The following is a 25,631-nucleotide window of genomic DNA, read 5'->3' on the forward strand; positions in this document are numbered from 1 at the left end:
ATGGCAGAGTCTGGGGAACTTTGTTTTCTGTCTCTGCTGGGATACTTTTTTTTTTTTTTTTTTATGGCTTGAAAAACAGTTACAAAATAATTCTGTTTCTATTAGAAATATCTGTTTATAATAATATGGAATTCAGCTAACACATAATGGGCTTGGCCGGGCTGTTTCTCAGACACCCTGCTTATGTCAGGCAGCTTCTGGCTTAGTGCCACTGCTCCACTATTTCATTGTTCTCATTCACGCTGTGCAGTCCGGCTAACCATAGACAAACAAAGGGGAAAACCTGAATATTCAGTATCACACTTGTACAATCTTACTTCAGATCCGAATTAAGGGGTGTACATACGGTGGGATTCCTTTATTCTATTCAATCCAGATTTGATTGGGATCGAAACGCATGGTGTGGTGTACACATTCCATTTCGACTATGAGGGTTAATCAATGTCGGCCTCTATTTCCAACAGGGGAAATAGTGGCTGTCGCCTATTCAATGCTGCCGTTTCAGACCGCGGATTACGACAAGTCGGATCGGTTTTGTCGGAAACTGCTGTGGATTGTCAAATTCATGGCCGTTTCTTGCCAATCCACAGCAGTTTTCGCTGCTCGATAGGTGCAACATTGAATGTTGAGTATCTATTGAGCAGAGCAAAAACGGGCCAGGATGCCGACTGTCCGGACTTTACGACAGTCGTTATCCCAGATTAAATACCACCCTATATAGAACAGATTTGTACTAAATAGTCTTGCCTGTACAGTCTATTTTCTATTCAATTTCGATGTCTCAGGGCCACCCATAGGTATCGAATTGAGTGTATACACTCTATTAAATTAATTTGCTCTAGAAACCGGAATTTGTCAGGACCAGTAGGAATACAGTAATGTTTTTGGGGGATTTCATAACCCTAGTCGCAGTTAAGAACCTCCACAGATTTAAGGCATACATGGAGGACAAGCCCACTATGTAGGAGTTAAAGGTAAAATCGTCTTTCCCCAAAAATGGTGACAGAATGGTGATAATTGATTACTACCTGTACAGCAAGTTCTGCCAGAGCTTTGGAAAGGATTAGAGGCTGCAATGATTTAAAGCATCTGTGTATTTCTGTTAATGGTTTCTGGATATCCCGAACGCCGAAATCCCGACACTTTCTCCCCCCGTGGGTGTCCACGACACCCTCGGAGGGAGAATAAATTAGTGTGCCGAGTGTTGCGAGGCACCGAGCCCGCTGCGTGGCGAGCGCGAGCCCACAAGGGGGGCTATCCACGTCCCCCCCTTGTCGGGATTCCGGCGTCGGGATTTTGAACACCGGGATCCCGACCGCCGGCTTTTCATGCCGAATCCGATTCAAACTACATAGCATATACATACAACTTAGCTCCGCCCCAACACCTCACACTAATGCCATTGGTGCAGAAATGTGCAAAGCAACTATGGAGAAAAGAGTGGCAGCAGCACCCCATTGCTTCCTCCATATCTGCCATAGCACATATTGTAAATACCTGTGTTTGCTACTGCAATGGGCATAAGATTCCCAGCACTAGCGGTCACCTACCAGTGTCCATAAGTGGTTTTAACTTCAAGTTACATGAGATGCATAGAACTGCACATTCATGTGGAACCTAAATAGCATCTCAACAGTATATATATAACAAGAACACAACATAAGGAATCTCTGTGCTGCAGCCGTGCTATTTGTGACTGAGCAAACGGAATATGGTCAGTGAGTTATCTGCTGGGCAGGAAACATCTGCTGGCAACATCTAGGTCATAGATTTCTTACAGAGCTTTAACTCCTTCCACCATACCTGTGATATGCTGCGGGCAACGCGTACCAGTGCGGACATGCTAGATCCCGCTGGCAGAGACTGGCAACTAAGAGGGCTGTGTTTAGGTGCTCACACAAGAAATACAACATTTTTCCCACTGTTATTTTTTTATCATGCAGTATTGGTGCTTTCAATGGCACCCTGACCCTGGGTACTATATTTGTGGAGTTTATATGTTCTCATGTTCATTCTAGTACCCGGTACCTGTCACAGCCCATGTTGTTCCTCCTTCCTGCCTTTGATGTCACTGTCTGCTATGGTGCACACTGCTCTGTATCTAAGCACTGTGATACAGACCAGAGTGCGACAGAAGCAGAGAGCGACACCCCAGCCAGAGGAACTGCACGGGTTGTGCCAGGTGCAGGGTTTTAGAATGACCGCTGTAGTCCACCAATGATTTTGGGTGCTCTGTACTAATTACCACAGGGCCGAAAGACATACTGGTAGCTAATGGCCAGACGTCTTTGCACATGTGGTAGACCAAGGAATGGCAAAGCAAGCTTTTCTGAGGCAGGAGCTTAGTTAAATCTGATTATTGTACAGAGTTTCTGAACATCTCTGTGCTAATAAGAGGAAGACAAACAAACAAGAAGAGTTACCAAGGAGGAAAGTATCTTGGTCAGGGATGAAGAATGCTCCAGAGCACATCGCTATGAGGACCAAAAACTTGACAAACCAAAAACTGCAAAGACAAAAACATAGGAGATACCTCAACTAGTACGTCTTGTAGGCAAACTCATCGTAATACAGTATATTATAACAAGGTTTGTTTCATCAAATTCAACTGAGTACTGTCGGGACCTGTGATAGATGTCCGGGAAGAAAGATTTGATGGAACAGTCAAGTTTTATTTAACTACTTTAAGGCATATATTCAATTGATTTCAAAAGTGCTGTCTTGCCGAAAAGAAGTCAGTTTTAGACTAGAGAAGGCCGTAAGGGGTTTCAACCTATTCAATGCTAGCTCTTTTTTTTTTGATAGGTTGGAATGTTCCGGCCTGCTGAAAACCAGGTGGATTGGCAGAATAGCCACAAATCCACCTGCTTTTGCCGGAAACCCAGCCAAAACCGAAACCACATTACTGGCAATCCCAATCCGACATGAAAAGATGGATTGAGGAAGGGAGGACGTTGCAGGGTGAGTAGCAGCAGCTTACACGGTGTCGTCCTCCCGTCCACTGTCTCTGCACCCTCCCGCCACGCTCATCTGTCCTGCCGCCAGCCTGGTTGAGAGCAGCTCACCCAGCCCCATCCTGGCTCCCGCCGCCTCCCAGGTGGCTCCTGTAGCCACTGCACTCACCCAGTCCCCGCGCCGGCCAGGGGTGAGCATCAATCAGCAGCCAAATCCAACATCCGGATTTGGCCACTGCATTGAATAGACCATGTCGGATCCATTCCATCAAAAGAATTTCGGAAATATACCCCTAAGAGTGTCATTTAAAAGAAAGGCCAGGCTGCTAAAGTTGGGCCTTTAGGTAAAATATAACATGGAGTTAATAGCGGTGTGCAAATGTCCTCATATTTATGTGTGTGTGTGTGTGTGTGTGATGATGGGTGGGATGGCAGCGAGGGCAGAGTTCCTGGATAAATGCCATGTCTGTGCACCCACATGTAGCAATGGGCCTAATACAGATGCAGTTGTAAAGTGGTTATTATGCGCAAATCAGTCAATGTTTTCTGAGCATGCGTCTGAGTCCCAGTGCTCACGTGCAGCAGTCGCTCCAAGGAATTAGTTGCAGAGTGACTGGACGATGACAAGAAGAGAGAGAGGCTGGTAAGGGGAGTGGTCAGGTAATCGTAGGTGTGTCCTGGCCATTTATACAGCGTATTCTGGGCGTGCATAAATTACCAGTTGCGATATTACTTTCTACTGCGCCCAAGGTGAGCCGCTCAAATCCTGTTACATAACACTATTGTGACAATGGTACTGATATATCAGCAATTGTACCGCATCGGACAAAACTGATGTGACAGCAGATTGTGCCTCTATGGCTATATTAGCTTCTGCCCATATTAGGCTTACAATCACAACTGCAAATGGCAAAAGATAGCAACAGCACTCACAAGGACAACCGCATCCGAATTAGGCCCAATTTGCTTTGGTATTGTAGGAGAAAAGATTTATAAATAATGTGGGAGAAGTGCAGTGTAACATGTATGTCCACACACAGCGGGTCACTACAGATACGCGTAGTACGTAGATTTATTAAGCTCGGTGAAGTGATAAAGTGTCTGGTTTTTATCACCAACAATCAGTTTCTAACTGTGAAGTTACAAGCTTGGTTTGAAAAATGACAGTTGGGAGCTGATTGGCCGGTGATAAAAACCAGACACTTTATCACTTCACCGAGCTTAATAAATCTACCCCATAAATAGGAATTAACAGTTGAAAATGTAGACAAGAAAAACTAAGCTCGGTGAAGTGATGAAGTGTCTGTTTTTTTTTTTTTTTTTTATCACTGGCCAATCAGCTCCTAACTGCCATTTTTTTTCCAATCCAAGCTTGTAACTTCACAGTTAGGAGCTGATTGGGCGGTGATAAAAACCAGACACCACCCCCCTTAACAACCCTACTTCATTTATCTCTGTTGCATTTGATTTTTCCCCATTACCAATGAACAGTTTCATATATGGTCAGACTAAGGGGGTTATTCTGATTCACTCGGAAAGACACAATCACTCTCTAATGGACAAAACCGTATGAACTGCAGGTGGAGCTGATGTAACATGTGCAGACAGAGTTAGATTTGGGTGGGGGGTGTACTTCAAACTGATATCTATATTGCAGTGTAAAAATAAAGCAGCCAGTATTTACCCTGCACAGAAACAATAAAACACCCAAATCTAACTCTCTCTGCACATGTTACATCTGCCCCACCTGCAGTGCACATAGTATTGTCCATTAGAGAGTGATTGTGTCTTCTGAGTGAATCAGAATAACCACCTAAATGCTCTGAGAAATGTACTGTATCTGTCTTTACTCTGGTAATCCCTATTTTATGTTGTACTCGCTACACTAAAAATGGGGATCCATGTGGACATGGACATAAATAAACCTTTGAAAGACTCCCGTCTAACTGTTCATGTGTTGACCCATTGCATGCCGACATTTTGCTGATGTCTACCTTTTGCATGTCGAAATTTTGTCAATGTCAACCTTTCCATCCACACCAGAGTCAACTAGGACAAGTCGGATCCCTAAGACAGGTCATTAGATGTTTTCCTTACCCATTGTGTAGTTTGGCCCGACAGCTTTTGCTGTTCTTGATGTTAATGGTTAGGACGAAGAGTATGAAGAAGAAGCAGGCCATCCCAAAGCACACCCTGTACACAGCCGAGTATCCCACCAGCCTCTCGCAGTTCTCTCCCGCCTGCAGGTGCTGGCAGATGTCTTCATAAAAAGGAATCTAGTGGACACAGAAAAGATGCGTCACTGACCAATTGGAAACAGAGGATAACCAACAGTTTATGTTACCATGGAAATAGGTTTTCTCAGTTAACAACTAATGTAGGTCACATTACTAAATCGGAAATCACACATAGAGGTCATCAATTTTAAGGTAAAGCGCAGCACAAACCATCTAGAACCCACATTACTAAATCGCACAACAATGCTCTCGCATGAATTACCCCAAGTAAACATTAGTGTGGTGAGTCTGCATAATCTCTCTGGGGTCATACTGGCCCTCAGGAGCACAGGGGGAAATCCTGAATGGGCCCCACTGCCTAAGGGACCCTCCTCTTACTATAATGTCAGGGTCTACATAGTGAATTCAAATAATACATTGTTACTATAGAAGAGCAAGGGTCAGTTATATGGTCTCGAATTACAGTGGCCAATCCTGGGCCATTTTTTCAGTCATGGGATTCGGGATTGAAAAAATGCCAATGTTACTTACACGCGGTTGGCCGGTGGTGGCCCAGCAGAAGCTCTTCAGGCAAGCTCTTCAAGCCCGCCCAATTCCCTGAAATTCTACATGCATATGTACGAGTGGTCTGGACCACCCTTACATACGCGTGCGCCTTCACCATCATTCAATGGTCGGCAACCATCGAAAGATGGAGGAAGGTTCCCACTGGCATGCGAATGGATGTTCATTCATAAGCCTAGCGAACGAATGCTGCTTGCGAAAGGGTCGCGCCGGCTAACCATTTGCAAGACGGGGTTAGGGTGACTTGCAAGGATGCGAATTCGCACCCAAACAATTCAACCAAAATAAGGCCCTATTTGTAGTTTCTAGTTACATAGTCCTTACACAAATGCACAGATTCTGGGAAATTCTGCATGAGTTAAAGTGCTAAGAGAGGATTCAGTCTGCTATTGGTTTCACCTGAAAGTAAAAACAAGTTTAATACAAATAGCCTTTGGGTTTATCTGAGGATAATAAACCACTATTCACTTCCAAACCACTCTGCATCATTTTTTCCATTTGCCGTGAAGGGAGCGTCTGACAGAACTATGCAGGTTATTACTGCAGTGTAAGGCACTGGAGAGAGAAACACAGGCAAGCTCCAAGATGGGGGAAAGGCACAAAGGAGGAACCAAGAAATATAGAAATAGAATTTTCTCTTATCTGTTTTTTTTTAATGATAAATATGAAAATAATAAAAATACAGGTAAAATATTGGTACTTGTGAGTTAACTGGGCGCCCGATTTCTAAATCGGGTCGGATCGGGCACATCGCATCGCATCGCATGCGACCATCGGATGCGATGCGATGCGATGACCCGATTTTTCCATAGGAATCAATGTTAAAATGGACTGAGTCCATTTTAACATGGAATTCAATGGGAAAAGGGGTCCTTTTCATACCCCTACTATCCAAGTGGGCATGGAGTTGGATATAAACCTGTGGCGAGCGTAGCGAGCCACCGAGCCCGAAGCGTGGCGAGCGTAGCGAGCCCCGCGAGGGGACACAGAATACCGTCCCCTCGCGGGGCTCGCTTCGCTCGCCACGCTTCGGGCTCGGTGGCTCGCTACGTTCGCCACAGGTTTATATCCAACTCCATGCCCACTTGGATAGTAGGGGTATGAAAAGGACCCCTTTTCCCATTGAATTCCATGTTAAAATGGACTCAGTCCATTTTAACATTGATTCCTATGGAAAAATCGGGTCATCGCATCCGATGGTCGCATGCGATGCGATGCGATATCGCATCGCATCTGATTGTATGCCTTAACTTAAGGCATACAATCAAAAAATCGGGCGCCCAGATAACTCATAAGTACCAAAATATTTTCTGTGCAAGTTGGTGGTGAAGTCACTTCTACAGAGAACAAAGGCTGGATATTTATCAAATGTACTAAGAAATGTACTAACCAATCAGCTTTCATCAATTTACAGGCTGTGGTTTAGATGCACTAAGCTTCAAAAGTGATAAAATGAGAGTGATAAACAACCAACCAATCAGCTCCTACCTGACATTTTTCGAGCACAGTCTGTGACATGGAAGCTAGGAGCTGATTGGCTGGCTGTTTATCACGTTTGAACCTTAGTGCATCTGGCTCCTTTTGCCTTCAGAGGATTCAAGTGAACACCGAACTCCAATGCCACATACTTCTGTCTTGTCTGTTTTCTCATTTATTTTAATTGTGTCAACAGACCTTTCTATCTAAACCAATCAAGGCTGTATCCTGTGATTTTTCGTTATTATATTATGTTTTTTTGTGGTAGGTTATATTATTTGTGGGGTGTGTGTACATATTTTTTGAGGTATGTGTTCATTTGTTTGCAACATTTTTAAAGTAGATCAATAAAGGTTAAATTTGAGGGTAGTGTGCCCCTTATTACTGTCAGTGACCGTGGCAGAGTGTGACTGGGTATGCAGTCATTAGATCTACAGTGTCTAGGTCTGCAAACATATGGTCGACCATTATTGGTTAAAAGGCAAAATGTCAACATGGAAACGGTCGACATGGAAACGGTTGACGTGCGTTTTTGTTTTTAGAAAATGATGAGCCGACATGCGGTATTTCATACCCTACCATCCACTTCCACATGAAGGGAGAAAATAATAGTGTGCTGAGCGCAGCGCGGTACACTTAGACGGTGCCCATACCAACCTATGTTGACATAGACACCAAAAAATAAGGAAAAACTCATGTCGACCTTTTGGCTCTGTCAACCAATAGTGGTCACCCATATGACTGTAGACCTAATATACCATAACCGAGTGACTGTTAGCCCCTTTCTGCCAGTTTCTAGAAACATCACCACCTTCCATGCCCACCTTTGGCAGAGATGTTGAGGTATGGTGGACCCATTTAGTGACGATGTACACTTTGTGGCGGGGCGTTAGTTACCTGTTCGCTAGGCTGCAAACATACCACAGCTTAGCGACCAGGTCTGAATCGGGCCAAAGTGCTAAGTTGAATTACAATGTGCACAATGCTTGGTTACCATGACACCAGGAAACAAACTAAGAAGTCTTGCAACTCACATGATCCTTCATTAATGTAGCCACAGTAGGAGACATCATAACGGCACAGACAACGGTGACCAGGAAGAAGAATATGGCATACATAATGCGGGTGCTTGTAGACTGCTTGATTTTAGGGCAGCAGGTACAGCACAGGGCACAGGGCGCGACCCCGCAGCAGCAGGCCACCTGTAAGAAAACACAATTCTATTAGCATGAGCAGAAGATAGCCATCTACATATATACTGTTACAGTATAAAATTTAAACTTAAGGTTGTAAACTATGGATAGACAACATCATGATAGACAGTCAACAGGTCATCCCATGTGGATGCACTTTTTGGGAGTATTTACATCTTCTTTTTCAACTTTTGCTTAGTCCACGTGGACTACAATTGGAAATAGTAATAGGAAGCAGGCACAGTGAGGCCCCTTGCCCAAAGAGTGGCAAGAAAGCCCGCAAGGGTCTACAGTACCACTAATTGGGGTCACAGGAGAAGATGTGTTATGCTACACACTCAAAATTCCCAATGAGAGGTTTGTAGGGGGAGTTTCCTTCACAGTGGGCGTATTCCAGCATGGACAGATGACTGCTACTTCCTGCTACCTCCTATCTCCTGCTGAAGAAACCAACGTGTTTACTTGGCGGAGAAACGCGTCAAGGTTCTAAGTGGGGCTCATCTTACCCTATCCGCTACCCACCCGGATTGCCTACTACTCCTAAAGCTTGTTACAAGTGGCGAATCCCCTTCTACCTCACAGCAAAAAACAATGCTGGAAAGCCCGCTGCCTGCTTACTCTGGTCTGCCGTGAACAAAGCGCCTGTCACTCAATCACAGGTGAGTGTGCCTCGCTCCCCGCTATACCAAACTAGCGGCGGCCAGCCGGCTATTAGCCTACCGCAGGATCTTGGGATTGGACATAAATTAAGAGGTATTGCCGCATAAAAAGTGTTTGTTTTTTTCCACCAAAAGTAATTGTGGATTAAACCTATTGTGGACACAAAGTGTGAATAATTCACTAACTATCCATTCTACGCCACTGTTCTTATATTTAAAGTGACAACCTTATGTCAGTTTAGAGACTTGTCTAATTAAATCTACAGACATGCTAGGATTCCGGAGTTGGTTTAGCTTACAAAAGGAATTTACCTCATGAAATCCTTTATGAGGAGCTGATATGTTTTAAAATCATTATTATTGTTTTTACACCAATTGTGTTTAGGTAATTGAATTGTGTTTATATAATTGAATATTTGTAAGTAAAAAATTGTTATTCTTAAGGTGAGTACACACGAGTGCAATTTCATGTAAAATCGCTGGCAATATGGTCGCTGAGCGACCATATTGCCAGTTATTTGGAGCGCAGCTGGCGATAAATCGCCAGCTGTGCGCTCCCGTGTGCACTGCCTAATGGTCGCTGGTCCTAGGAGCATGCTCCTGCGACCAGCGGCTTTCCCCGGCGATCGCTGTGCCAGGAGGTCAGCGCCGGGGAGATCAGCGTTGATCTCCCCAGCCCCGTGCCGCTGCTCCCTCCCTCCTCCCATCAAAGTGACAGCAGCAGCGTCTGCTGCTGCTGCGCTCCCCCTCCGCCCCGTAGCAGTGTCTCCTTTTCATCGCTGATGAAAAGGAGACACTGAGCAATATGATTGCTGGGGATATATTGCTAGCAATATATCCCCAGCAATCATATTACCCCGTGTGTACACAGCATTAAAGTGATCTGTGTGTGGTGCTCTTTTACTTGTTTATAATACATATTTAGGTGCACTATTGTACTAAACTATATAGTGTTCATTAGCAATTTCCAGAATTGCCTTGGGAGCAGCCTTATTATTAATTTTTTTTTTGTATCATTCATGTATATATATTGAATACTAGAGCGATATTCTTTATTCTCGCACCCGATTGCTCTGTTTGTATTCCTGCTACCTGGCCTTCTCCTCACTCTGCTATCCCTGTCCCCATCAGTAGAACAGGGATAGCAGAAAGAATATAATCCTCTCGCTGTCTGTCCCACATCGATCACATCATTCTAGAAAACGTCTACTCACAGCAACCTTATCCTGAGCCCTGACAATTTAATGACTCCAGCTTTTTATGTACGTAGCACTATGGCATTCCATCAGCCAATAAAGAACACATACTGTATACAGTTCTGGGTCATTTTCAACTCATTTTAAAAAGACATAAGAACGTGAAAAATGATATTATATATACTTATATATAATTGTATTCTATATATTATATATACACACACAAGATCTGTACAATGCTCTATTTCACTTTAATATTTAACATGTAAGATCTAGATAATAAATATTCTCTTTTTATTTTGCACCAGGGTTGGGTCTCACAACACGCCGATTCCCAAGCCCTAGAGTTTAGATATGCTTTTGTTCCCTGTATAAACAGTCTGGTCAGATCTCATTCATTCCAGAGAGAGTACAGGAACAGTACCCGGCTGGGCAAACAACGCAGAGAGGGAATTCCAAGGAGGCGTCTTCAGTGCGTCTACAAAAAGAATCAGACAATTCCAGTAACAGGATATCTGTGCACAGGTCGCCCTAACCCTATTTGGCATCGGCCCTGTACATAGACTATTTACAGCTGGCAGATTTCACCAAACGTTCATTAATGTGTTATTTTGGGTAGGGTTTTGCAAAATGCCATTGACCTTTTGGAATATTCTTTTAGGATCTGTGAAATTTAACCTTAGCTGCACGGTTACATTTCAGTATTACAAACCTGCTCCTACCGCTGTTACACCAGCTGTAAATGAATGCAGAACATGTTTTGGGGGAGATTCTCTAAACTAAAAATGCGGTAAAAACCCTGTTATCTGGGTTTTTACCGCATTTTGGGATGCTCTAAGCATCCCCCGCCGGGTTATCGTGGCAGGGGGCATCACCAGAAAAATGTGGCGATGCCTCATAGAAGCTTATGGGCTTCTACCGCATCCCACCGCCACCCCGCACCGCCCCCCCCCCCCCCCCCCCCTCACATTGGTCCGGGCATCACAGTGCTGTGCTGCCCGGACCTGTGACCCTCCTCCTCCCTGCCCTATGATCCTCTTCCGGATGCAGGGAGGAGGAGAGCCTGGCACAGCAGCAGCAGCGCTGGGTAAGGGAGGGAGGGGAGAGCCGCCAGGTCCCCATGGGGCCTGCTGACTCTCACCGCAAAGGACACCTCTTAACGCTAGAGCTGTCCTTTGCCATAATTATGTTAGTGCAGATGCGATAATTATGAACGCGATGGGCGGCGGAGCTGGGGTGCGGATGTTAGAGCATACCCCCTTTATCTTTAAAAAATGTACCATTGTTGGGGACCAATTTTACAGGCATGTCTCCGAATCCAAATCTTTTACATACAATTACAACGGGATATGGTCATTGGGTCATCACCAAGTAGGTATATAAGCATTAGGTCGACATGCAGGAAGGTCGCCGGGGTCATTAGGTCAACATGGAGTTTTTTTTACTGTTTTTTTGAGCCAACATGTGCCAACAGGCGGTATTTCATGCCCTACCATCCACTAGGGCTTGGTGGGAGAATAATATAGTGTGCCTGAAGCATGGCGAGGTGACGCGGTGGTACGTTTGGTACTTCTGTACTTTCACGGCGCCAGTGTTTATCTTGACTGTCGACAGGGGAAGAAAAAGAAAAAAAATGTCGACTTTTTCACTGTCCACCTTACCCATGTCAACCCAATGACCCTGCGGACCTTATCCATGATGACCTAATGACCCTGTCAACCTAACCCATGTCAACCTTAAGCCATGTCGACCTAATGATTGTCAACCTACTTGCTGGTGACCTAATGATCCATACCCATTACAACGACAGTAGACAATTAACAGTCACCAACCTTCTAGTTAGAGGGATAGGTGGTCAAAGCTATAATCTGAGTAAAACCAAAACCAGTGTTTTGCCCTTTGTGAAGAACGTTTCACCTATGGTCACCCATGGATTCAAAGCAAGCTCATATTTGAGCACAGATCTATGCCAAAAACAACCAAGGACCAGTAACAAGGTAAATGTATAGACAGGATTACAGATCCAGTGTTTAGCTGGCGGCAACACTGTATGTTCTGCAGCACAGACCAAACCTCGGAGAACCAAAACTAAATACAACATGAATATTTGCATGTGAAAAATAACATGTTCATGACCACAATAGAACAAACATTCTCATTTTCAGCAATATGTTTGTCTGATTCCTCTAAATCAGTGATGGCAACAGTCCAAAACAATGTTCTCCTATGTGGACCTCTTGTTATAGACCCAGATGACTCAGAGGGGCTCATTTATCAACAAATGATCAAACTCTTTGCGAATGATCAAGCTTGTTGCATATGGTAAGTGGTTCTCCACCCAATCAACTGCAAAAAATGATAGATGTTAGCTGATTGCCTGTAGCACCATTTATCATTCACAATTGGTTTGATCACTCATTGATAAATGGGCCCAAAGTTTAAATATGGATTCTATCCATCTCATAAATCAGTTTACATTGTGTTTGGATCGGGAAGCCTTAAAAATGATTGACAATCCCATCACACTACTGTGTAAGTACTTCACACAGTCAATCTTATGTTGCCCACACACAGGGGGGTTATTGTGATTCACTCGGAAAGGCATAATTGTCTAATGAACAAAACCATGTGCACTGCAGGTGGGGCAGATGCAACATGTGCAGAGAGTGTTAGATTTGGGTGTTTTATTATTTCTGTGCAGGATAAATACTGGCTGCTTTATTTTTACACCCCCCATCCAAATCTAACTCTCTGCACAAGTTACATCAGCCCCCCATGCAGTGTACATGGTTTTGACCATTAGAGTGATTGTGCCTGAGTGAATCAGAATAACCCCCACGGTGCGGATGTGCTCCGTGCGTTTTGAACTAGATCACATTGCATCCAATTCAAAACACATGCGATTTGGTACAATAGTGTGCACTGTACTTTGCGATGTGATGTGTGGTAGAGTGCACGTCGCAAGCCCACAACGCACTGGGGGCGGGATGTACAAAGGTTAAAATGCGGTATAACCCCCATTTTCGGCGGTTTCACTGCACTTTCAAAACGTACCGAGTCCCCGGCATACAGTACATCCTTCAAACTCCTCCTCCCCCTAGCAACACAGCCGTAGGTCCTTCCGGCTGCAGGAGGAAGCGGCAAAGACACCGTGACCTGCTTCCCTGCCCAGGTATGTGACCACACCACATCACAGGAATCGCGGGGGCCCCTCCGTCACTGCATTGTGATGCTAGTCACATATGCAATAGCATTGCTGCGGTGGCACGGCGAGGGGCGGCAATGTATTTTAATACATCCCACCCTGTGTATGGGCATCTTAACTTCTCAATGTTCTGTGATGCTTCTCCATTAAAAGTCATTTAGGGCCACGTACATTGTAAATATATTGCCCACCATTTAGCCAAATCCAGATACGCCCAGACAGACACAGAGCTATTTGACTGCTCGGCACCAAAAATAAAGCAAGTGAGTCAAGTCGTAAATGGATAGTTTTAGGTCTTATGGACACCCGAAAAATAACCTAGCTATAAAAAGGCACCTTGTCAAATCCCGCTACAGACAACACAGCTGCACATACGACTGATGGAAATACTTTGAAGTGGATATTTATACATCTTATTTATTAACAGTTAATTATATAGTACCAGTATATTCCTTCACAATTGGTTAAGTTATGGCAGCTTGCATATAAAAAGTTGACAGAATATTGAAGCAAATATATCCATTTATGTGGAAACTGTCTAGATGGCAAGGTAAAATGATATCTGTATTTGGCTACAAATAATAAGAACACTAATTAAAAAACCCTCATGATCATACAGTACCAGCTGTATCTCTGGGGTTAGTTAAGTGTCCTACAATAGTTCGCAGCAGTATAAAGCTAGCGGAGGCTGCCTGCCAAAGCCAATTGTAATGCGCAGGGATGAGGGGGTGTAAGAGGCCAGCGTACTGCATGTGTCACAACTAAAATGTCGTCAGCATAGAAGCTAACAATGCATTGCAAATCATCTCATGATCAGTTGGAGAAGAAGGAGGGGGATAGAATAAATTAAAATATCTGAGCTTTTCTCTTAAGGTGGACATACGCTAGAACGATCTCGGGCCCAAACGCACAATTCTGATGGGTCGTGCGATCAATTGTGCGCACATTGTGAGGATTGTCGATACAATGCGCGGCCCCCGTGGGTCGAGAGGTCGATCCTCGGGTCATACGTGCTGCAGCAATGATCCACCAGCTTGGTTTGCGGTCATAAGCAGATTATATGTGCTTTTAACTACTTGAGTGGTATGCTGGGAAATTTTCCGGGCTCAGTTGCGCTGCCACAGCGGGCTGACCTGGAAGATTTCCGGGCATACCACCATATTGAAGGTGTGCGCCAGTGGTGCATCACCTGTCTGGGGCCCACCTCCTCTCCCCTCGGGCACCCGAGCCACCTGTTGTGAACCTATGGCACACTTCTCCACTCTTATAACTGCTTCATCTTTTTTAACCAGAATTATAAATGACACTGGCTGACTTTTAAGCCAAAACACCCAGGATAAAAACTTGAGGTGGGACCAGGAAAGGGGATCCGGGTGACTGCCGGGATTCTGACGGTCAGTACTCCATCATCGGAATCCCAACTGTTTGAATGCCCGAAAGTGGGGCTCCCAACTGACAGGGGCTATTCTCCTTTGTGGGGTCCATGACCCCCATAGAGGGAGAAAAGAACCCGTGGAGAGCAAATCGAGCCACTGAACCCGCAAGGGGCTTATCTGAGCTTGCCCCCCCCCACCCCCGTCGGAGCACCGGCAGCCGGGATTCCGATGTCGGGATACTGACAGTCAGGATCCCAATTGTCGAACCGCCATACCACACCCCCAGGAAGGAGGTGTGGGAACAGTGGCCCCATGCATCTTTCTACAGCTACCCACAATCCCCCCTTAATTCCAACACACACACACACACACACACTAAATGTATTTTCTTATTTATTCCGTAGACTATGTTAAAATGGCAAATATAGATATATTGTACAGTATATTTGCCATTTTACCAATATTACATACCCCTCTAAAATGGAAAATTCCTTATTTAGTTCAGTAACATTTAAATGAACCAAACGGAACTAACTAGGGAATCCTACATTTGCTGTAAGTCATAATGGAATACGTATCATCCCCTCAGACAAAGGTTATACAGTATAGCATATTTATGAAAATGTCCATTATGACAATAATATTTAATAAACAACAGACTTCCAGTAAATGATAGAACTCTATTGTTGCTACTAGCACAGAGTATGAGCGCATTAGAAGCATATACTGGATAATTATTATTTTCCATGTGCCATTAGCGGAGAGGTCTTGGCATCTCTGGCATCCTATAACACCACAGAGAGGGCTGGAGGGCCTGTGATATTCTGTACAACTTGCTCTTGTCTTCATTACACAAGCGTGGCTTTTCAAAATAAACATCACTGCCGCATTTTGCACTTCCGAATCCCTGTGCTGGGTAGGCCGGGGCGGGGATATGGTCAGTAAACCTCTTTGGAGGGACATGACTTGTGTGGGGTATGGTATAGAGATCTACCATGTCTAAGACGACAGTCATTAGGTAGAAGGGTTAGGTAGACTTTGGGTAAGGTCGACATGGTCAGAAGATTGACAGGACAATGGTTAACAAGTTTGTTTGCGTTTGCTTTTGGATGTCATTTTCTATGATCACATAAAAACGTTTACCCTCCTGTATACCACTTGCTGGTACTAAAATCTCCATGCAAGTTGCCATCTGATGATGGCTGTAGTTCTGTGATGTCTAACCTTGACACTCCAGCTGTTGTTGAACTACACATCCCAGCATGCACTGCATCAGTTTTAGCATGGCCAAATAGTAAAACCGATGCAAGGCATGCTGGGATGTGAAGTTCAACAACAGCTGGAGTGTCAAGGTTAGCCATAACTGCGGTAGTTGGTTCTCCTCTGAGACACACCCAGCTGTGCAAATACAGGTCGGGCCTCCATTATCCGTGTATTCCAAAAACCGTGGTTTTTCTGAATTTTTTCCCCACGCCTTTTTTCATACTTGCCTCATCCCCCAATGTCCACGGCAGCCTCCGGGATCCTCTTCAGCGGTATCTCCGGTCCCAGGGGTATATTGCGATGAGGTCACTGGAGGATCCTGAAGGCCACCGTGGACCATCAGGGCACCAGGTAAGTATTGAAAAAATAAATATATTCCAAAATCCAAAAAATCCCTTATCCAATACGCTTGTGGTCCCGAGCATTTCGGATAAGGGATACTCAACCTGTATAGTATCACTGCAGCTGCTGCTAACTAATAGCAAGAGTACAGTGTACATGGGGACTGTAGGCATCTTGCCCGATTTACTTTTAACATGCTCCATATGACTTCTTTACACTTTACGGCCACTTACTGTGTTCTTCCTGAATTACGTACTGTGCCTTCTGTGCGCACAGTGGAGCCACACCTCCTGCCCTATTCCAGGTGCACCTGCTCCCGCAACCTGCAGGCGCACGGAGGCACACTCGCTACCTAAGCGGAATTGGCCGCCTCCCTTGTTTATACAGGAAGCCAATTTTAGGGTTGACATGAACTGTACCACATTGGGTGCAGCTCTGACAAAGTATTTTAGTGTAAGTTATCCTTTTTTTTCCCCTACAAAAAAAACTGGAAGCCATAATTCTTTATATTTCTTGGACTAAACACTGGAAATCATTTTCATGGGCCCCTTGTGTGTTGTAGGATTTATCAATATCCTTCTGAACTTAAGATCTCTTCAACTGGAAACACAAATAACATAAGTTTATGTACAGACAAGTATCTGGGCTCTGAGCCATGCATCCAGCTGTGATCCCCATGCAGAATACAGAGTCTATGATCAGGACTTACTCAGAAAGAGCACAGCAGTAACCTCTGCCCCGTCCTGCGCTTTCAGCAGGTCAAGTGCCGGGCGTGGAGCAATCAATGATCACTTTTTCAAACTGTTTGAAAATGTTCTCGCCAGGGAGAACAGAAGGGGCCCAGAGTCTCGTGTTAGTACATTTAGGTATAATAAGAGCAGACACTTTTTCTTTAAGCACTTACAACAAGTGAATTTAAAACCCAGAACTCCCTGCACATGAGAGATGCACTAAGCTTCAAAAGTGATAAAATGGAGAGTGATAAACAACCAGCCAATCCGCTCCTGTCATTTGACATTTTTCAAACACAATCTGTCACATGGCAGGTAGGAGCTGATTGGCTGGCTGTTTAAACCTCCCCATTTTATCACTTTAGAATCTTAGTGCATATGGCCCATTATTCTTACAGCACCCCCTACAAAAGTTACAGATCTGGGGCGTTCATTTGATAGAGAGCATGTTGCCCCTAAAAGAAGTAGTAGTTGTTTGTTTATTTATAAGGCGCCACAAAGTGTCCGCAGCGCCATACATAGCAAACAAAAAACAAAATTACAAGGTAACGTACAGGGTGTGTTGATAGAATACAGCATAAATAGGGGTATAGCTGGTAGAACTAAAATCAGCATCAGTTCTGAAGTAGGTGTCGAAATTGTGGAGGAGACTGAAGATGAAGTAGAGGAAGGGAAGAACAGGACAGGAGCACAGGTGAGGTAAAGAGGTAGGGTGAGTACGTGAGGAAGGAGGGCCCTACTCATAAGAGTTAACAGACTAAAAGGAGGTGGGTGAACGAAAAACAATAGGATAAGTGGGAACGGATGGAGGGGTAGGGTAGGCAGGATAGGAGGAGCGAAAGAAGTTTAGCCAAGTGAATGGCTAAAGCCATCTAACATAATGGGAACAACTTGAAAAGTGCTTTTTGGGCTCCCAAATGGTCTACTTTACACACATTTCAGCTTGCTACCTCCTGCGGCTGTGCAATGAAATGTTGCGGCAAATTGTGCCCGAACGGAGAAACAATTCTAGTGCTCTATCAGGTGCCATCTAGCTGAAGCTGGCATGGGCGCTCATTAGTTAGTACCCCATTACACCCATATTCACAGAGTTCAGATGCTTAAAACGGCTAAACCTAATCTAGTCTCAGCGATCTGCCAAAAATGCCATTGTTGCACCAAAAAAAACTAAATTTGTGCAGGTTTCTGCTCACTCGGCATGTTAGGAGCAGAATTAACAGGTGCTCACAGCACTCACACCCAACTGAATAGCTCTCATTGGGTACCCGTAACTTATAGACCAGTGGTTCTCAGTCCTCAGGAACCCACACAGTTTACATTTTCCAGGCAGGTCACCCAGCAGATGCACAGGTGCACTCATTACTGACACATTTTAAAAGAGCCACAGGTGGAGTGAATTACTTTACTTGTGATTCTGTGAGGAGACCTGCAAAGCATGCACTGTGTGGGGTCCTGAGGACCGAGTTTGAGAACCTGTGTTACACACAACCAAAAACAATTAAATTCCCCCTATGAGTGTACCCGCTCATCTTGTTTTGACCATGTTTAGCTGCAAATGACATTATCCAAGAGTATTTATGTTAGAAATGACAGTAAGCACATACCTCCCAACATGACACCCTCCAGGAGGGACACAAGGCTCTGTTCCCGGGCTTCCCTGTGTGGCTGCGGTCACCTGTGGTGAAACCCCTTTCTTATCAATTACCTGTTAAAGACAGGTGATGGCAATCATACATGAAGATGGAAACAGAGCATTCTGTCCCTCCTGGAATGTGTCATGTTGGGAGGTATGCAGTAAGGATGATTGCCATGTTGGGAGGTATGCAGTAAGGATGATTGCCATGTTGGGAGGTATGCCGTAAGGATGATTGCATTTACATGCAGTAAATTCACAGGGAAAGAGGGGAACACCAGGCAATAAAAAAAAAAAATCAAATAAACAAAAACAAGTAAACAAAAAAGGCTATGGGTATATTAATGCTAGCCATTCATTGCAGGTCAGTTTTTTTTTTTAATGAGCGGCCCTGGTGATTTTATTATCGTTCGGTTGAAGATGCCTACACAATGCCAGTTTTCTTACAATTGTAGTTTCCTTTCAGAGGACAATGTTGTCATTGTATAAGCGGGTGAGGGGAGAGCATGCTATAGGACAAACATTAGGCAGTTACACAATGTGGAGCACACACATTTGAGTTGTACTTGATGCTAATTTTTCACATGCAACTGAAAAAATGGACAGAAAAAGATTTGTCCTGAGAATTAATAAGATGGATCTATGTTGCACAAATGTATAATGTGCCTGTATACAATGTGCGCACTGGGGCTGCAGATCTGAACTCACATAACACTCATGCACTTCTCTTCCTGTAAGATTTCAGTATTTTACATCTTTAAGCCATATACTTGGACAAGGGTAAAATATAATATATTTTTTAAGACCAAGACTTCATGGAGTCTTATAGAATTAGAATGTAAGTAGCAGGGCCCACCTCATGTGCTGTGTGTGTGTGTGTGTGTATAATATATTACACACATGAAGGTAATGTGGAGGATCTGGTCCAGGTTTTAGAGCAGCAGCAGGGAAACTGATGTGATCACGGTTGGGCTGGTTAGCAGCACCTGTGTCTTTCTGATTTAAGTGTTTCCAGGGCAGAGGGTCAGGGCTCCTGGTGGTGGAATAGCTGCCCAGGTGATAGGCTGGGGGTGGGGGGTGTCTGGGCTACAGTAGGAACCACTGGAACATACTGATGAGTTTTACTATGCTGTGATTTCTGTATGCTGCAATACTAGAACCATCATTATTTATTAACAGTTTTTTTTTTTTTCTTCTGCAGGAATATACAGTTATAGGGGCAGATGTATCAAGCCTCAACAAGAGACAAATCCAACAGCGACAAGGAGAGACAAACGTCCAGCCAATCATCCGCCAACTGCCATGCTACAGGCTGTGTTTGAAAAAAGTCAGCACGGAGCTGATTGGCTGGACGTTCACCCCTCCGTCCATACCACCCTTGCATTCATCTCCCGCCAAGGCCCAACACATCTGCCCCAAAATCATTTGCAAAGGGTGGAACTAATGTCCAAAAGCATCGACATACAGGCTGATTTATTATTGGATTAGCAGAACTATTTATAGGAGTGACTTACTGTATGTTCTACTCATGGAATGTATGGGGCAAAATGGATTATTCAGTACCATAAATTCTGGTGATACTAAAAATAGAATTGTTTTTAAACACAGAGAAACAATGCTTTATGTAATTCATGCATTAAATAATGTACAGTAAATGTTATTCCCTTATATAACAATGCTTTTTATTATCAAGTCTCAAAAGATTAGTTGGAATTTATTTTCCATGATGATGGAGTAAAGAATGCTTGTTTGTTCTATTTTAGTGTTGCATGCAAAAAATATTCCTATGTTCATGCAATGTGTGCACCCAAATAAGCACCTGGATTGCGTATTTACATAAAACATGTTCTCTTCTCTTACAGGAATGCTTATGTTTGGCTTGGCCCATCTCATGTACACAATCGCCTTCGGCTTCTATCCTCTGAACATTCGAATCTTCATTGTCCTTGCTCTGTTCGGTGTCACCTTCTACTTTGCAACTCTCTCATATCTGAGCGGACCTTTTGTTTATATGGTGGCTGGATACTCCATGTTGATTTGTACCATGGCATGGAGGGCACTGTCCAGGGTCAGTTTGGCATCGCACAAGTTCTCCTGGGCATGTATCTCTGCTGCTTTGGGGTCAATCTTCTTTATGGCTTCGGACGGTGTGCTGGCCGTTGATAAATTCTGTTTCCCAGTCAGCAATGCTCGCGGTATTGTCATGTCCACATACTATGGAGCCCAGCTGCTGATAGCCCTCTCTGTCACTGGCCAGTCCCAAGATGACTTCCTATGGAAGTCACAATAATTGGACTACTGTGTGTGTGTGTTTTTTTTTTTTTTTTACCAACGTTCTAATGTTTTACTTACGGAATGAGCTCATCTCATACACTCCAACAGTTGAAGGGCAGAAATCAGTACACATTTAGGGAGAGGGCGTGGTCACGGGTAAAGTGGGTGTAGCCTCGGGTAAAGTGGCAGTGGCCACACCCCCTTTACATTTAATTAATGTGTATTGGGCAGTAGGCAGTTTTTTAATGTACAGGGGGAGCAGCATCTAGGGTCCTATACAGGAGGAGCAGCATTTAATGTCATATACAGGGGGAGAGGCCTGTGGTGTGTCCTATTATACAGTGTGAGCAGCATGTCCTGTCCTATCATATATGGGGAACACTGGTGCCGAGTGTGTACGGGGGGGAGGGTGCACTGCTGCCGGGTGTGTGGGGGGAAGTGTGCTCTGCTGCCGGGTGTGTGGGGGGAAGGGTGCTCTGCCGCTGGGTGTGTAGGGGAGGGGTGGGGCATTGCCGCCGGGTGTGTACCCACGAAATGTGTGCCTGCTACTGCTGTCAAACTGAGACTGCTTCCAGCGGGAAAACTGTGCTCTGTGCTGACTCCTCCCCCAGTTTCTTATATAGCGCACACATATTCTGCAGCGCTGTACAGAGAATACTTGAACATTCACATCAGTCCCTGCCCCAGTGGAGCTTACAATCTATATTCCTTACCACATGTACATGCACACACAGACCTTCTAGGGTTAATTTTGTTAGGAACCAAATAACCTACCAGTATGTTTTTGGATTGTGGGAGGAAACCGGAGTACCCGGAGGAAACCCACGCAAGCACGGGGAGAATATACAAACTCCACACAGTTATGGCCATGGTGGGAATCAAACCGATGACCTCAGTGCTAATGCTAACCATTACACCATCCTTGCTTATGTTATCCTTATGTAGCATGAACTTGTCTTAAATTGCTTTGTACTGTAGTCATAAGGCCCCCTTACACTTGTCTGAAGGACAAGTTGGACCTGATTGACTTGAGATTTATCCTATGTGAGGAGGATCAATCTCTTTAAGGCCCCCTAAAGGCCCCCATACACTATGAGATTTCATCAGATTTCGGCATAATCGGGTGAAATCGGCTCAAAATCGCAGGTGTGTGATATCTGATCTGATCCGAAGCACGGTCCCGTGCGCATCGGACCGGATCAGGGAGGTCGGACGGTCAGTACATACGATCACGTCCGACCTCCCTGTATGCATATGCCTGCCCACCTGGGTCACGACTCCATGTTGCTGACCATCAGGCTGATGACTTTTCTATTCTCAGTCAGTGATTCAAGGAGTCTGGAAAATCTGTTGAATTGTCTATTTTAGACTCCTCCCACCATTCTGTGCCTCCACAATGCTGCCATGTATGTGCTGTCTGCTGACTACACGTGTGATTTAATGACCTTCTGCAGAAAGTGTATACTTTTACACTGGACAAAAAAGTCTGCTCCATTATTATTAATGTTAAAACAAAAATTACTACAAATAGGATTTTGGGTACCTACCGGTAAATCCTTTTCTCGTAGTCCATATGGGATACTGGGCTTCACTACTATGGGGATTGAGACCTCCGCAGGAGAGACAGGCACATAAAAGAACTTTCAGTGTGGGTGCACTGGCTCCTCCCCTCAATCTCCCTCCACTAGTCAGTTAATGCAAAAACTGTGCCGAAGGAGAGCATGTGAGGAGTATGTGATAATGTATTGTGGTGAGATTCATCCAGCACACCCAAACGAACAAGAAACATATAAAAAAGAGGTGAATCCTAACAACTTTTGAGGACACCTGTAACTGTAAACAAGGCTATAGACATGTCTATGCTATAGAAAACAAGGCAATAAGCCTAACATGAAGTAGAATCTGACAGCAGAAAAGCCGCACCGAGGCGGGCTCCCAGTATCCCATATGGACTACGAGAAAAGGATTTACCGGTAGGTACCCAAAATCCTATTTTCTCTACCGTCCAATGGGATACTGGGCTTCACTACTATGGGGAGGTCCCAAAGCTACCAGAACGGGTGGGAACGTGCGGAGTCTGCTGTAAAACCGCATTCCCGAACTGGGAATCCTCCCTGGCCAGGGTGTCAAACTTGTAGAACTTCACAAATGTGTGTTGCCCTGACCAGGTTGCGGCCCTGCAAAGCTGCATAGCCGACACCCCTCGAGCAGCAGCCCAAGAGGTACCTACAGACCTGGTTGAATGAGCCTTTACTGAAAAAGGAAGCGATAGACCAGCTGATGCATAAGCCTGTTGGATAGTACATCTTATCCACCTGGCAATGGTACGCGTTGAAGCAGGTAAACCCTTCTTCTGCGCATCATAAAGCACAAACAAGCTGTCCGTCTTACGGATCCTAGCTGTGCGCTTGACATACCCCTTAAGGGTGAGGACCACATCCAAGGAATCTGGTATATCCGGGTGTGTTGCACTAGAAGGAACCACAATAGGTTGGTTTAGGTGGAACCCTGACACCACCTTTGGAAGGAATTGTGGTCTAGTCCTGAGTTCCGCCCTATCGTTGTGGAACACAAGGTAAGGGCTCCGACAGGATAAGGCTCCAAGCTCGGACACCCTCCTGGCTGAAGCTAGGGCCAGCAGAACAACAGTCTTCCAAGTGAGGTGTCGGAGCTCAGACTCCTCCAGTGGAACAAACCGGGCTGATTTTAAGAAAGTAAGAACCACTTCCAAATCCCATGGTGCAGTGGGAGGCACAAAGGGGGGCTGAATCCTCAGAACCCCCTGTAAGAAGGTTTGCACTTCCGGCAAGGCCGCAATCTTTTTCTGGAAAAACACAGACAGCGCGGAGATTTGGACTTTTAAGGAACCCAATCTGAGACCCTTATCCAAACCAGCCTGAAGGAAACATAGCAGGTTGTTTAATCGAAAACTGGCCGAAGGCAAGTCATTCTTCTCACACCAAGCAATATACCTGCGCCATATTACATGATAATGAGCAGCCGTCACCGGCTTCCTGGCTTTTATCATTGTAGTGACGACAGAGGGATGGAGACCCTTGTGGACTAAGATCTGCCGCTCAACCTCCAGGCCGTTAAAACGTAGCTGCTGTAAGTCCTGGAAGACGAACGGGCCCTGGAGGAGCAGGTCTTTTCTTAGGGGCAGACGCCACGGGTCTTCCACTAGCATGGCCTGAATGTCCCCGTACCAGGCCCTTCTTGGCCAATCTGGCGCCACCAGTATGGCCTCCGTCCCCTGATGCCGGAGCCGCTTTAGCACCCGAGCCAACAATGGGAGAGGTGGGAACAGGTACACCAATTGGAATTCCCAGGTCCAGGTGAGAGCGTCCACCGCTATGGCCCCTGGGTCTCTGGTCCGTGCACAGTACCTTGCTACTTTGTGGTTCAAACGTGAAGCCATCAGGTCGATCTGAGGGAGCCCCCACAGATCCACTATGGCATTGAACACTTGTGTGTGAAGGCCCCACTCCCCCGGGTGAAGATCGTGGCGACTCAGGAAGTCCGCCTCCCAATTGTCGACCCCCGGGATAAAAATGGCAGACAGGGCCAGGACATTCTGTTCCGCCCAAGACAGAATCTTTGACGCTTCTCTCATGCAAGGCATGCTCTTGGTACCACCCTGCCGATTTATGTAGGCCACAGTGGTGGCATTGTCCGACTGGACCTGGATCGCCTTGCCCTGTAACAATGGAGCTGCCTGTAACAGGGCATAGTAAACCGCCCTCAACTCCAGCTTGTTGATATGAAGGCCCGACTCCAGTGGGGACCATCGACCCTGTAGGCGGACTCCCTGTGTCACAGCTCCCCAGCCCCTCAGGCTGGCGTCCGTGGTTACCAGAATCCAGTCCTGGATCTGGAACCGTCTGCCAGGATTGGATGAATCTAGCCACCACTGTAGCGAGATCCTGGTTCTTGTTGCAAGGCCAATCCTTCTGCGCATCTGCAGGGGGGAGCCGGACCATTTTGTCAGAATGTCCAATTGAAAAGTCCTGGAATGGAAGCGGCCAAATTGTATTGCTTCGAATGAAGCCACCATCTTGCCTAGAAGCCGGAGGCAAAGATGGATCTGTACCAGAGGTGACTGTAGGACCTCCCTGACCAGCTGTTGTATTGCAGTGACCTTTTCCATCGGCAGAAAGACTTTTTGTTCCGATGTATCCAGGATCATGCCCAAGAAAACCATCCTCTGGGTTGGAACCAGCGATGATTTGGGCATGTTCTGGATCCACCCGTGGTCTCTTAGAACCTGTATGGACAGTTTGAGAGCACTGCTTAAAGCCTCCGCCGACCCTGCCTTTATTAGCAGGTCGTCCAGGTATGGCACTACATTGACCCTTCGGAGCCTGAGTAGTGACATCATTTCCGCCATTACCTTTGTGAAAACCCGCGGGGCTGTCGACAGGCCGAAGGGTAACGCCCGGAATTGGTAATGGTCGTTCCCCAAGGCAAACCTGAGATAGATTTGGTGTGGGGGCCAAATAGGAATGTGTAGATAGGCGTCTTTGACGTC

General features: G+C 45.4%; 1 protein-coding gene across 1 annotated transcript in view; it reads right to left on the bottom strand.

Annotated features, from left to right (window-relative positions):
• The window catches only part of SERINC5 (serine incorporator 5), an 81,445-nt gene that overhangs the window by 25,911 nt on the left and 29,903 nt on the right, over positions 1-25,631 (bottom strand). The window contains exons 2-4 of the mRNA XM_083152396.1: positions 8,266-8,433; positions 5,052-5,230; positions 2,424-2,506 (exon numbers count right to left, since the gene is read on the bottom strand). Of these exons, the coding sequence (XP_083008522.1) occupies positions 2,424-2,506; positions 5,052-5,230; positions 8,266-8,433 (430 nt within the window). The remainder of the gene's footprint in view (positions 1-2,423; positions 2,507-5,051; positions 5,231-8,265; positions 8,434-25,631) is intronic.

This window comes from Crinia signifera, chromosome 1, assembly GCF_055691185.1.
Source record: "Crinia signifera chromosome 1, ASM5569118v1, whole genome shotgun sequence".
NCBI classification, from domain to species: domain Eukaryota; kingdom Metazoa; phylum Chordata; class Amphibia; order Anura; family Myobatrachidae; genus Crinia; species Crinia signifera.